General features: G+C 38.8%; 1 protein-coding gene across 1 annotated transcript; it reads right to left on the minus strand.

Moving 5' to 3' along the window:
* Positions 1–12,174: 12,174 nt before the first annotated feature.
* On the minus strand, positions 12,175–13,156 carry LOC133261539 (olfactory receptor 5AN1-like). Its single transcript, XM_061440004.1, has one exon. The coding sequence runs from the start codon at positions 13,151–13,153 to the stop codon at positions 12,215–12,217; it is 939 nt and encodes a 312-aa protein (XP_061295988.1). The 5' UTR covers positions 13,154–13,156; the 3' UTR covers positions 12,175–12,214.
* Positions 13,157–13,524: the final 368 nt, after the last annotated feature.

Here is a 13,524-nt window from a genome sequence, read left to right on the forward strand (position 1 = left end):
AGCAGGATACAAGATCATATACAAATATCTTTTACATTTCTTTAAACAAAAAATGAAATATAATAAAGAGAAAGTAAAAAAGAAACAATTCCATTTAAGTCATGTCAAAAAAATGATATCCCTAACCAAGGATGTGAAAAACACACACAGAAAACTATAAAAAATTAACAAAGAAAACTGAAAATAATATAAAGGAAATTGAAAAGGGTATAAATATTTCCCTTGCTATTGAATTCAGAGAATTAGTAACATTAAAATAGCCATTTTACTCAAAGCAATCTACACATTTAATGTGATCCCTATCAAAATACCTGTGACTTTTCTCACAGAATTAAAACAAATAATTCTAAAGTTAATATGCAACTACAAAAGACCCAGAATTGCCAGAGTAGTTCTAAGGAAAAAGAGCAAAATTGGAGGCATAACGCTCCCAAGCTTCAGACAATACTCTGAAGTTACGTCAATCAAAATACACTGGTTTTAGCAAAAAACAGACACAAGGATCAATGGAACAGAATCAAGAGCCCTGAAATAAATCCATCCACTCACAGTCAATTAGTCTGCAACAGAGGAGGCAAGGATGCACAATGGAGAAAAGACAGCCTCTTTAGCAAGTGGTGTTTGGAAAACTGGACAGCCACATGTAAATCAATAAAGTTAGACCATACTCTCACACCACACATAAGAATAAACAAAACTACCTTGGTGATTAAACATAAGACAGGACACCACAAAACACCTACAAGAGAACAGAGGCAAACATTCACTGATAAATGGTAGTAACAGTCTCCCAAAGTAAAAGAAACAAAAGCAAAAATAAATAAATGGCACGTAAAAGCTTTTGCACAGCAAAGGAAACCATAAACAAAACAAAAAGACAGCCAACAGACTGAGAGAAAATATTTGCAAATGATGGAACCAACAAAGGCTTAATTTCCAAAACATAAAGACAGCTCATAAAACTCAATAGCAAAAAGACCAAATGACTCAATCAAAAAATGAGCAGAAGCCCCAAATAAACAGTTTTCCAAAGAAGACACACAGATGGCCAACAGGCACATGAAATGGTTTTCCATATTGCTATTTATTAGAAAATGCAGTAGAAGTGCAATGATGTATCACCTGTTAGGGAAATTAGGTGGAGGAAGTCTTGTTCAGACTTCAGAAGCAGGCCTCTCATCGGCTTCTGACCTGCCTGGACACTGCCTGGATTCTGTGCCCACTTGCAAACACAGCAAGTCAGGTAGCACTTTAGATAAAAAAGGGAGTGGGTCTTGGAATTCTTGAGCCCCTGGAGGTCTGGCCAGTCCCCCAGGGTCCAAGAAGTCTTACACTTCCCAAGGTGAAACAAACAGCATTGTAACAGTTAAAGTGAAACCAAAGCTGCATTTTTGCACACAAACTGATGATGATATAAGTTTGCAGCCTTGGATTGCAAACAGGAGCCCCCCAAACTGAAATTTTGGAGAATGGCATTGAAATATGTATAATATCATATATGAAACAAGTCTCCAGTCCAGGTTCGATGCACGATACTGGATGCTTGAGGCTGGTGCAATGGGATGCCACAAAGGAATGGTATGGGGAGGGAGGAAGGAGGAGGGTTCAGGATGGGGAACACATGTATACCTGTGGCAGATTCATTTTGATATATGGCAAAACCAATACAATATTGTAAAGTTAAAAAATAAAATAAAATTTAAAAAATAAAAAGACGTTGTATAACTGGCAAAAAAAAAAAAAAGGAAGTCTCACCCTTGGGGTGGATGCACCACCTGGGACCCTTTCCCAATAGAGACTCCAGATTGCTATTACTTGGGATTTCCCAGCACTGTTCACCTCTGAATGTAGGTTGCTGGCCCAATTTGGTGATGTGTACGCTGTTACTTCTCTCTATTGTTTCTATTTCCTTTCTTTTAATGACTGTATATTGACATTAAGTCAGATAATCTACAAAAATTGAAATTATTTATTTGTATATAATAAGTGGCTTCTACTATTAATGAATCCTTTGACCCTAAAGCAAAAGTAAAATATTTTGCAGAACAATCATCCCACACTGGTCAGAATGTTGTTGCTGTTGTTGTTCAGTCAGAATGGCCATCATCAAAACATTTTAAAATAAGTGCTGGAACAGATGTGGAGAAAAGAGAACCCTCCCACATTGCTGGGTAGGACTGTAAATTGCTGCAGCCAATATATGATCTTACAATCCCATTCCTGGGCATGTATTCAGAGAAGACGCTAATTCAAAAAGACACACACACTCCAAAGTTCATAGCAGCACCAGTTACAATAGCCAAGATATGGAAGCAGTATAAAGGTCCATTAATAGAGGAATGGATGAAGAAGATGTGGTACATAAATGCAGTGAAATATTACACAGTTGGGAAGGTGAAATCATTTGAGAGAGTAGCACTGAAACATATACATTACCATATACAAAACAGATAGCCAGTGGGAATTTGCTGTATGACACAGGGAACCCAAAACTGGTGCTCTGTGTCAACTTAGAGGGGTGGGATGGGAGGGAGGTGGGAGGGATGTTTAAGAACAAGGGGACATATGTAGACCTGTGGCTGATTCATGTTGATGTATGGCACAAATCAACACAACATTGTGAAATAGTTATCCTCCAATTAAAAACAAAACGAAAAAAAATTTTAAACTATGCAAATGAACTCAGAGAATGAGAAATGTTTTAGTGGCTGGAAACTAAATCTTAAATAAAATAAACACAACTTCCCATTATTTTATTTTAAAAATACGTGAATTTACTGGGTGCAAAGTGACATGGGAGTGTCAAGGCTGAAAGGAAAATAATACAAAGAAGGTAAACTTTTTAAAAGAAAGAAAAAGAAGATGTAGTACACATATAAAATGAAATACTGCCCAGCCATTAAAAAGAATGAAATAATGCCATTTGTAGCAACATAGATAGACCTAGAGATTATCATATGAAATGAAATAAGTCAGAAAGAGAAAGACAGATATCATATGATATCACTTATATTTGGAATCTTAAAAAAAAATGTTACAAACGAACTTCTCTGCAAAAGAGGAATAGACTCATAGAATTCAAACACGGAGATAGGAGGGTAATGGGGGAGAGATAAATTAGGAGTTTAGGGCTAACCTCTATACAGTACTATATATAAAATAGATAAAAAAATAAGAACTTACTGTACAGCATGGGGAAATATCTTCAATATCTTGTAATAATCTATAATGAAAAGAATCTGAAGATGAATGTGTATATATTTACATGTACGTGTACAGCAGAACCACTTTGCTGTATACTGGAAACTAACACAATATTGCAAATCAACTATATTTCAGTTTTTTAAAAGGATTAGCAAAATTAATAATATGATTTCATAAAATCTTGGGATGAAAAAGAAATTTCTGAAGTAGAACAATGAACCAGAAACCACAGAAGAAAAACTATAATAATTTGAAAGTTGATTATGACTGAAAATTCCACTTACCTAAGATAATTTTGAAATACACTTGATGAAATGGAAAATATAATTGCAAAATATTCTTAAGAGGCAATGTGGTAAAGCCTATAACATAAAAAGCACAAGCAAATAAGGGGTGGGCATACATATATATCAAAATCTTTTTCAAATCTGATCTACTAAGGACATGGTCACTTGCGAGTTTGTGCAGGTTAAGAAAGCCGAGAATGTCACCGGATAAAGAACGATGTAAGAAGGTTCAAAGGAGGCAGTGACACAACCACTGCGTCTGTTTGGTGGAGAAGGAAATGGCAACCCACTCCAGTATTCTTGTCTGGAGAATTTCACAGACGGAGGAGCCTCGGGGGCTCTAGTCCATGGAGGTCTTAAAGAGTCAGACACGACTGAGTGACTAACACACACATGTGCTTGGAGAGGGGCACCTCTCATATCTGTGTCACCCACTCTAGCATCCTCAGAACCCCAGGATCTCCAAAGATGACAATGGAAAATTAGTGATGTATAATTCAAATGCCGTGGAATTATACACATGAGTAGTTCTGACATAATATTATGGAGTAACTAGTTTGGCTTTCCTGTACAGAAATTAGTGATTCAAAGTGATATATTGAAGTGGATATCAAATCAATTATTATTATATGAGAACATCCTCAAGGGAACAAATTAAATTAGAAGTGCTCTTGGCAAGAATAAGTCAGACGTGTTTAGACCATAGTTAATTCCCATGAAGTTCAGGAAATGATTATTTCCGATTCAACACAATTCACTTTTACAAGGTAGTAGGTATAATAGACATTATCTTGTTTTATTCTAGATGATCCTTTACCCTCATTTTCCAGGTGGAAAAAAAAAATCAGAAGGTAACAAAGTTCAAGATCCCATCCTTAAGAAAATGCAGAACTGGAACTCAACATCCATCCGCCACCCCAGAGCAATACCTGATGTTTACACTACAGGTTAATGTTTTCACTGAAGGTCAGAGAACTGGTATAAAGGAGAAAGAAAACTTGAGGAAGGGCAATAAGGGGAAGGTATGGACTTGAGAAGGGGTAAGACTAGAAAGATGGGAGCTACTGGGGGCTATGAACATTCTTTTGCAAAGGTCCTACTGGATGCTTCACACAGCTATAGAGACATCACACAGTCTACTAGCCTCTCTAAATTTTGCCCTCTCACCTTCACCCAGATACCCAGAAAGACAGAGTTCTTGCCAAAGGTTGAAATTTTCTATTTCTTTTCCAAAGGAATTGTCCAGGTGGGTCCTATTGCTCTCTGAGATGGGAACCTTTAAACCATTATACACTCACAGCCAGAGAGATGCCCACACTGAAAATCCTCTTAAATGTGTTACTAAGGGCAGAGCAAGGTGGGAGGGAAGATAATCAGGGGTCAAAAGCTCCAAGTACTTGCTCTCTAGAGTCATGGTTGTCATGGAGTTTTGTCCCTGCTAATTTCATGCCCTATGTTATCAAGTCCCTTCTGAGTCAGTTCTCTCTTCCTTGGGCCTGACATGATCTCATCATTATAGCTTTTCTTTTCATGAAATTGGAGTCCTATGAGCCGAAGTGGACATGGCGATCCTCTAGTCCTATACCTATGATTTCCAAGTGAGGATCTGAATATATGGAGCTGGAGTTTCCCCAAGATGACATAGTTAGCTGGAAAAATACTTTGAACACAACAAAACACATGTATATGAACACTTTCCTGTTTGCAAAGCATTTCATTTTATAGATATACACATACCTATATGCATGCTAAGTCACTTCAGTTGTGTCCTATTCTTTGCGACCCAGTGGACAGTAGCCCACCAAGCTCCTCTGTCTGTGGGGTCCTCCAGGCAAGAATACTGGAGTGGGTGGCCATGCCCTCCACCCAGGAATCTTCCTGACCCAGGGATTGACCTGTGTCTCTTATGTCTCCTGCAGACGGTTTCTTCACCACTATGGAGAAGGAAATGGCAACCCACTCCAGTACTCTTGCCTAGAAAATTCATGGATCCAGGAGCCTGGTGGGCTACACTCCATGGGGTCACAAAGAGTCGGACATGACTGAGCGACTTCACTCTTCACTCAGTGTTACCTGGGAAGCCCATATAAATACGTACATTTTCTCAAATACCTAACCTCACTCAATCAACACCTTGAGAGATGGACATGGCATTATTTCCTATGCCTAAATGAGAAATTTAAGCAGAAAGGAATACAATAAAACTAATTATCATGGTTACAGTCACAGGCATTGGTATTGGCCAAACTGAGTTGTATTTTAGCTCTTCTACTTGATGAGGGTGTGACCTCCAGCAAGTTAACCTATCTGAGATTTAGCAGTGTCACCTATAATATAGGGCTGACCGTAGATTCAAGGTACGTAACGCTCATGAAGTATTTAGAGTGTGTAGTATGCAGCATGCCTTCTGTTAATAGTAGGTGTAATGGAGATTTCCCTGGAGTCCAGTGGTAAAGAATCAAGCTCCCAATGCGTGCTGCATGGGTTCCATCCCTGATTGTGGAACTTAGATCCTGCCTGCTGCACGATGCAGCTTCCCCACCCCCTGAAAATAGCAGGTGTAACTAATATGTTCTAAATTGGAGTTCTTTCCAAAATATGCTGAATTACGAATCATTCACTAAAAATATCTACTTAAGATGATTCTCACAAACTTTTGGGGGGTTTTTTGTTTGTTTGTTTGTTTGAAATGGAGCTCATCTATCCTGTCATTCCTGGGGATATAGAGATATTTTAGGAAGGCTCCATTATCAGTTTCATCTTCTTCACCCAATCTTACTTCTAGGGAGAAAGAGACGGGTGGGTAATGAGTTAATTATGTGATTTAACTCTTAATAATAGAGACCCAGGCTCCCTGGGTCAGGGATGGTAAAGCTCAGATGGTAAAAAATCTGTGTGCCATGCAGGAGACCCAGGTTCGATCCCTAGGTCAGGAAGATCCTCTGGAAGATCCTCTGGAAGAGGGAATGGCAATCCACTCCAGTATTCTTGCCTGGAGATTCCCAAGGACAGAGGAGCTTGGTGGGCTACAATCCATAGGGTCGCAAAGAATAAGACACAACTGAGCAACTAACACTTCTACTACTCACTGACGCTTCTGGCTTCCTGAGAGCTCAGTCAGTAAAGAATCCGTCTGGAATGCAGGAGACCCCAGTTCGATTCCTGGGTTGGGAAGATATGCTGGAGAAGAGATAGGCTACTCGCTCCTGTATTCTTGGGCTTCCCTTGTAGCTCAGCTGATAAAGAATCTGTTCACAGTGTGGGAGACCTGGGCTTGATCCCTGGGTTGGAAAGATCCCCTGGAGAAGGGAACGCCCACACACTCCAGTACTCTGCCCTGGAGAATTCCATAGACTGTATAGTCCATGGGGTGGCAAAGAGTCAGACACACTGAGTCACTTTCACTTTCAATTTGTTAGTAGTTATATACCCTTGTGATAAAAACCAATGATTTCACCATTTAGACTGAACAGATTGTTAAGACAGATTTAAAAACATGAGGCAATCTTGATTCCAGCTTGTGTTTCATCCAGTATGGCATTTCATGTGATGTACTCTGCATATAAATTAAATAAGCAGGCTGACAATATACAGCCTTGACATACTCCTGCCTCAATTTTGAACCAGTCTGTTGTTTCATGTCTGGTTCTAACTGTTGCTTCTTGACCTGCATACAGGTTTCTCAGGACACAAGTACAGCGGTCTGGTATTTCACCTCTTTAAGAATTTTCCACAGGTTGTTATGACCCACACAGTCAAAGCTTTTAGCGCAGTCAATGAAGCAGAAGTAGATGTTTTTCTGGAATTCCTTTGCTTTTTCTATGCTTCAATGGATGTTTGCAATTTTCTCTCTGGTTCCTCTGCCCTTTCTAAATCCAGCTTGTACATCTGGAAGTTCTAGGTTCACACACTATTGAATCCTAGCTTGAAGGATTTTGAGCATGACCTTGCTAGCATGTGAAATGAGTGCAATTGTGCGGTAGTTTGAACATTCTTTGGCATTGCCCTTCTTTGGGATTGGAATGCAAACTGACCTTTTCCAGTCCTGTGGCCACTGCTGAGTTTTCCATATTTGCTGGCATTTTGAGAAATGCAAATCAAAACTACAGTGAGATATCACCTAACACTGGTAAGAATGGCCATCATCAAAAAGTTTACAAACAATAAATGCTGGAGAGGGTGTGGAGAAAAGGAATGTTCTTGCACTGTTGGTGGAAAAGTAAATTGATACAGTCACTTTGGAAGATATCTTTACTTACGCAGTCATTCATTGCTATGAATTTCCCCCTTAAAACTGATTTTGCTACATTTCATAAATTATATGTTGTATTTCTACTTCCTTTGTCTCAAGACATTTTTTAAAAAATATTCATTTATTTATTTATCTGGCTGTATTGGGTCTTATCTGAAATAAGTGGGATCTTTCATTGCGCTGCACGGACTCTCTAGCTGTGGAGTATGGGCTCTGTCATTGGAGTGTGCAGGCTTAGTTGTTCTGCAGCATGTGTGATCTTACATCCTTAACCAGGGATCAAACTCATGTCCCCTGCATTGCAAGGCAGATTCTTAACTGCTGGACCACCAGGGATGTCCCAAACTTTTTTAAATTCTGAACTTGATTTCTTCCATGACTCATGATGTTCAGTAGCATGTTGTTTAACCTCCTCATATTTGCAAATTTTCCAGTATTCTTTTTGTATTTAATTTCTAATTTTACACATTTGTGTCTGGAAAAGGTGTTTGATATCCTTTCAATCTTATATTTCCTGAGACTTGTTCTGTGGCCTAACGCATGCTCTACCTTAGAGGATGGTTTACATGCGCTTGTAACGAGAGTGCATGTACTTCCTTTGTGCGTATGTTCTGTGTCACTTAGACATCTCTGTTTCAATGTGAAGCTCAATCCCTATGTTTCATTATGGATATTTTGTCTGGAAGATCTATCCATTGTTAAAAGTGGGATATTGAATTTCCTTACTATTATTGTAATGCTATCTGCTTCTTCCTTCAAGTCTGTTAATATTTTATTTGTATATTTATATGTTCTATTCTGAGTTTGTATATATTTACAAGTGCTATATCCCTTTGTGGTATGATCTCTTTATCATTGTATAATGACTTTCTTTGCCGCTTATAATACTTTTTGTCTTAAAGGCTAATTTTTCTGAGATGAGTATAGCTTAACCCTGCTCTATTTTGGATTTTACTTACATGGAATTACTTTTTCCATCCCTTTACTTTCAATCCATTTCAATTTCTTAAAGCTGTAGTGAGTGTCTTGTAGATACATATAGCTGGGCTCAACTTTTATATCTGTTCACCACTCATTCTGTTTGATTGGAGAATTTAGTATTTATATTTAAATTCTTATTGACAGATGTGAATTTACTATTGCCATTTTGTTTATTTTTCTGACTGGTTTGTAATTCCTTTCTTTCTTCTTCTGCTTTCTTTATAATTTGCTGATTTTGTGTAGTGGTATGCTTAGATTCATTTCTCTTTATCTTCTGTGAATTGACTATAGATTGGCTTTGTATTAACCATGAGGCTTACATTAAAGATCTTATCCTAAAACACTCTGTTTTAACAGGAAAACAACTTAATATTCAAATGCATGCAAGAACAGTTTTTACCTTGCTCTCTCACATTTTACTTTTTTGATGTAATAATTTACATTATTTTATCTTGTATATCCATTAACAAATTATTGCAGTGTTAGTTATGTTTTCCTCTTCTGAGTTTTATCTTCACACCAGATTTATAAGTGACATACCAGCATGGCTACTCTAGCATATTCAGAATTCCACATTATTGACTCCTACCAGAGAGATTTATATTTTTATATGTTTTGCATTGCTAATTAGTGACCTTTTGTTTCTGCTTGAAAAACTCCCTTTAACATTTGTTGTAAAGTCAATCTAGTGTAAAATCATCAGATTCCTTTTTCTGGAAAACTATCTATCGTTCCTTCAATCCTGAAGGACACTTATCCGGATAGACCACTGTTGGTTGGCAAGTTTTTCTTTCAGCACTTTGAGTATATAGTGCCACTGCCTTTGGGCTGAAACATTCCAGTGAAAAAGCTACTGATAGCCTTAAGGACGTTCTCTTGTATGTAACAAGTTGCTTTTCTCTTGCAGCTTTTACGATTATCTCCTTGTCTTTACCTTTTGACATTTTATTTGTGATATGCTCAGTTTGGTTCTCTTTGTATTCAAGTCTCTAATCATCAGGGAAACGTAAATTAAAGCCACAATGATACATCACTTCACAGCTGTTAGAATGGCAATCAGTAAGAAAAAGGGAGAGCACAGGTGTTGGTAAGGAAGTGGCGATAAGAACATGCTTGTACACTGAGGGTGGGGATACACAAATGGGCTCAGCTGCTACAGAAAACATTATGGAGATTCCTCAAAAAATTAAGAATAGATCTACCATATGATCCAGAAATCCCACTTATGGGTATATATCCAATGGAAATAAAAATAGGATATCAAAAAATATGTGCTTCCATATTTATTGCCACATTAATCACAAAGCCAAAATATGGAAACAAGCTAAATGTCCATCAACAGATGATCCGATGATGAAGACAAGGTGCATACAAGCAATGGAAAAATGTTCAGCTTCAATAGGAGCAGGGGAACTGAAGAGGTGAATTTAGAGGGCACAGACTTGCAATTGGAGGATGAATAAGTTCTGGAGGTCTAAGGCACAGCATAGTGACTATAATCAACACTGTATTGTCAACATGTAGCAGATGTCTATCTTCCAGTGAAGACTTCAGTGAGTTTTAGAAACAGATTTTGCATACACTCCTATACATTTTTACAGAGCAGTGCTTAAGGAAATGTACCTATGTTTGGATGGGGATGAAGTGGGCACATATCCTTTATTTATATTGCACCATTTCATTGGCATGGGGTAGCCCTAATTATACTCTAGCAAAAGTTCAACAGTTCCCCTTCTCTCAGTCATATTCATGTGTTAAGTAATGGAGAATTGTACAAGAGCTTCAAATACTTCTTCATTTACAGTTGTTAATTAAGTAGGATAATTCATGGGACCATTGGCATTGACACCCTAAAACAGCACTAAGAATCCAATGACTATGTGAAACAGATCGTCAGTCCAGGTTCAATGCATGAGACAGGGTGCTCAGGGCTGGTGCACTGGGATGACCCTGAGAGATGGGATGGGAAGGGAGGGTGGAGGGGGGTTCAGGGAGGGGATACATGTCCACCCATGGCTGATTCAAGTCAACGTATGGCAAAACCACTACAATATTGTAAAATAATTAGCCTCCAGTTAAAATAAATAAATTAAAACAAAACAACAACAACAAGAAAAGAATCCAATGACTCTCTAAGGATAAAATATAAATTAATGATACAATTTAAGTAGTTGGTTCAAGTCTGGGAGATCTGGAAAGTCAACAGTCAGGATAGCACCTTGTTTTTCTTTTTAACCAGACCTTGGGACCACAAATGTACATCCTGCTTCTGAAGACAAAAATTGGCTACAGCTGATAACCCTGCTTATCCCACAAAATATTTCCTTTCTTGCCCCTTGAGGTTTGAGGTTTGCAGGAAAATATCAGCATTAAAGTACTTCTAGCCGTTCCATCTTGGTGATTATATTGCCTGCATACAACCATAAAGGTCTCAGACGTGACATGTTGAACACAGACAATAGAAAGGAATGTATATTGGTTTTTCCATATTGGCTCTTACTCTGCAACATTGAATATTTGGTGACTTTATTATTGCCATGAATTCTCATGCAATTCTCATCACCTCAAATATGTTCGGATGCTTGAAATAGCAGGAATTATTTTGACAGGATGATCCCACTAGCTATGTCAACCAGGGGTAAATTTTCCAGACCTACTGAGGGAGGGAAAGAGGGGCTTGACTTCCATAATATCAGAAATTGCTGCTGACTGTGACATGGATTTTGAATATCATCCCCATCAGAAATTCCCACTGGACGCTACAAGCAAAATGTTACATCATCAGAATCATAAGTTAACAGCCCTGAAGGGGCCGCACACTTCATTCCACCTCTCTTTATTGTTCAAATCATGTCCTCCTATTTAGACTACAACTGTGGAACTAGAATGTGATCAATAACTTATCAGATAAAAAGCACTGAAAAAGGTATTACTCAAACCTTAGTTGTATCGGACAAGTCTTCCGGGAAGGCACAACTAGGCCAACTGTATACCTTGTTTCTGTCCAAAGACACACCCTCTCTGTGTGTTCGTTCTCATTCCGGCCAGAAACACAGAACGGACGTCGATGACCACCACGTCTGGATTATGCTGCATCAGAATATTTGGGGGACAAGGTTTACCCACTCCTGGGGCTTCAGCCAGGTGTCTCTCCTCTAGGGTCAGATGGAACTCTGTTCCACCTCAGAAGTAGAAAAGAAGCAACAGGTTCTAAACCTTGACGTTTCATGAATAATTGTTAATAGATTAATAAATAATGAGGCCACTCCACATGGAGGATAAAACAATGGGTCTCTAGGACTTAAAGATACTGTGTCTGTGTAGTTCGATTCAGTTGTTGGTCCATTTTGGCATATTATCTGGGTCAAATTAAGTCTGCTTTGTCAAAGGCAGAATGAACTTTGTTGTAGTCCATTCATATAAATATTACTGAGGGTTAAGGTAGGTCATTCTAACAAGACAAATCCGTCAGAAATCTCAGTCTCTGGCCTCAGCAACACCGTCTCTTCTTTTGCAACCTCTTCAAGGCATCTTTGATTTCTTTGTTCCTCAGACTGTAAATCAAAGGATTCAACATAGGAATCACCACCGTATAGAAGACTGATGCAAATCTGTCAAATCTGGAGGAACCACCAGAGCTGGAACTTAAATAGACAAACATACTTGAGGTATAGAAGAGAGTGACTGCTGTCAGGTGGGAAGCACAGGTGTTGAAAGCCTTGGACCTGCCGCTTGCTGTCGTGATCTTCATGATGGAGATGACAATGTAGACATAGGATATCATGATAACTAAGGCATTTATTACCCCAAAGATCATTGTTAATATAACAGTCAAGAGTTGTACAAAGAAAGTGTCAGTGCAGGATAGAAGTAACAGCTGGGGCAGGTCACAGAAGAAGTGGTTGATGACATTAGGCCCACAGAAGTAGAGCTGGAGCATGGCACACAATTGGGATATAGAAGCAGAGAGTCCAGCCAAGTAGGATCCCAGCACCATCCGACCGCAGAGAGCGGGCGACATGACTGACGAATAGAGGAGTGGGTTACAAATGGCGGCATATCGGTCATAAGCCATGGCGGTCATGAGGCAAGACTCACTCAACCCCATGGTGGAGAATACAAAGTACTGAACAGCACAAGCCACAAAGGTGATAGTCTGCCGCTCCTGGAATAAGTCGTAGAGCATCTTGGGCGCTGTGGAGGTCACGTAGCAGATGTCTATGAAGGACAGATTACTGAGAAAGAAATACATGGGGGTGTGGAGGTGGGAGTCCATTCTTATTAAGATGAGGAGCGACAGGTTCCAAGTCATGGTCAAAATGTATATCACCAGGAACACGACAAAGAGCACTACTGTGATTCTGGGAAAATCTGAGAATCCCAACAGGATAAAATGAGTGATCTCTGTGATATTTTCTCTCCTAATCATTGGTTTGATGCTCCTAAAATCAGAAAAGAGACAAGAAAATGCATCGCAGGCTCACCAATTGAGATTGTAGCATCACAATTCTCATATACACCATACTTTTCCTCCACTGAGCCCTGGATAAAAGGAAACGCTCTGCTGCCCTGGAGAAAAGATCTCAGCTTTTCGTCTTGGATTGTCAGGAAGTGCCTCCTCAGTGCTTCAGGTTCTCAATTATTTCATGAGGTCTCATGATAATTAAAAGATATATTTAAAAAGTTGACAATTTTTTTAAAAAGCAATAGAAATCTTGTGATTATTATATATAAGGAAGAGATCATTGATTAAAATGCTGGGTTTTTTGAAGATCTCTAATAATGTATAACTGCTGCTTT

The sequence above is a fragment of the Bos javanicus genome, chromosome 15, assembly GCF_032452875.1.
Source record: "Bos javanicus breed banteng chromosome 15, ARS-OSU_banteng_1.0, whole genome shotgun sequence".
NCBI lineage: Eukaryota > Metazoa > Chordata > Mammalia > Artiodactyla > Bovidae > Bos > Bos javanicus.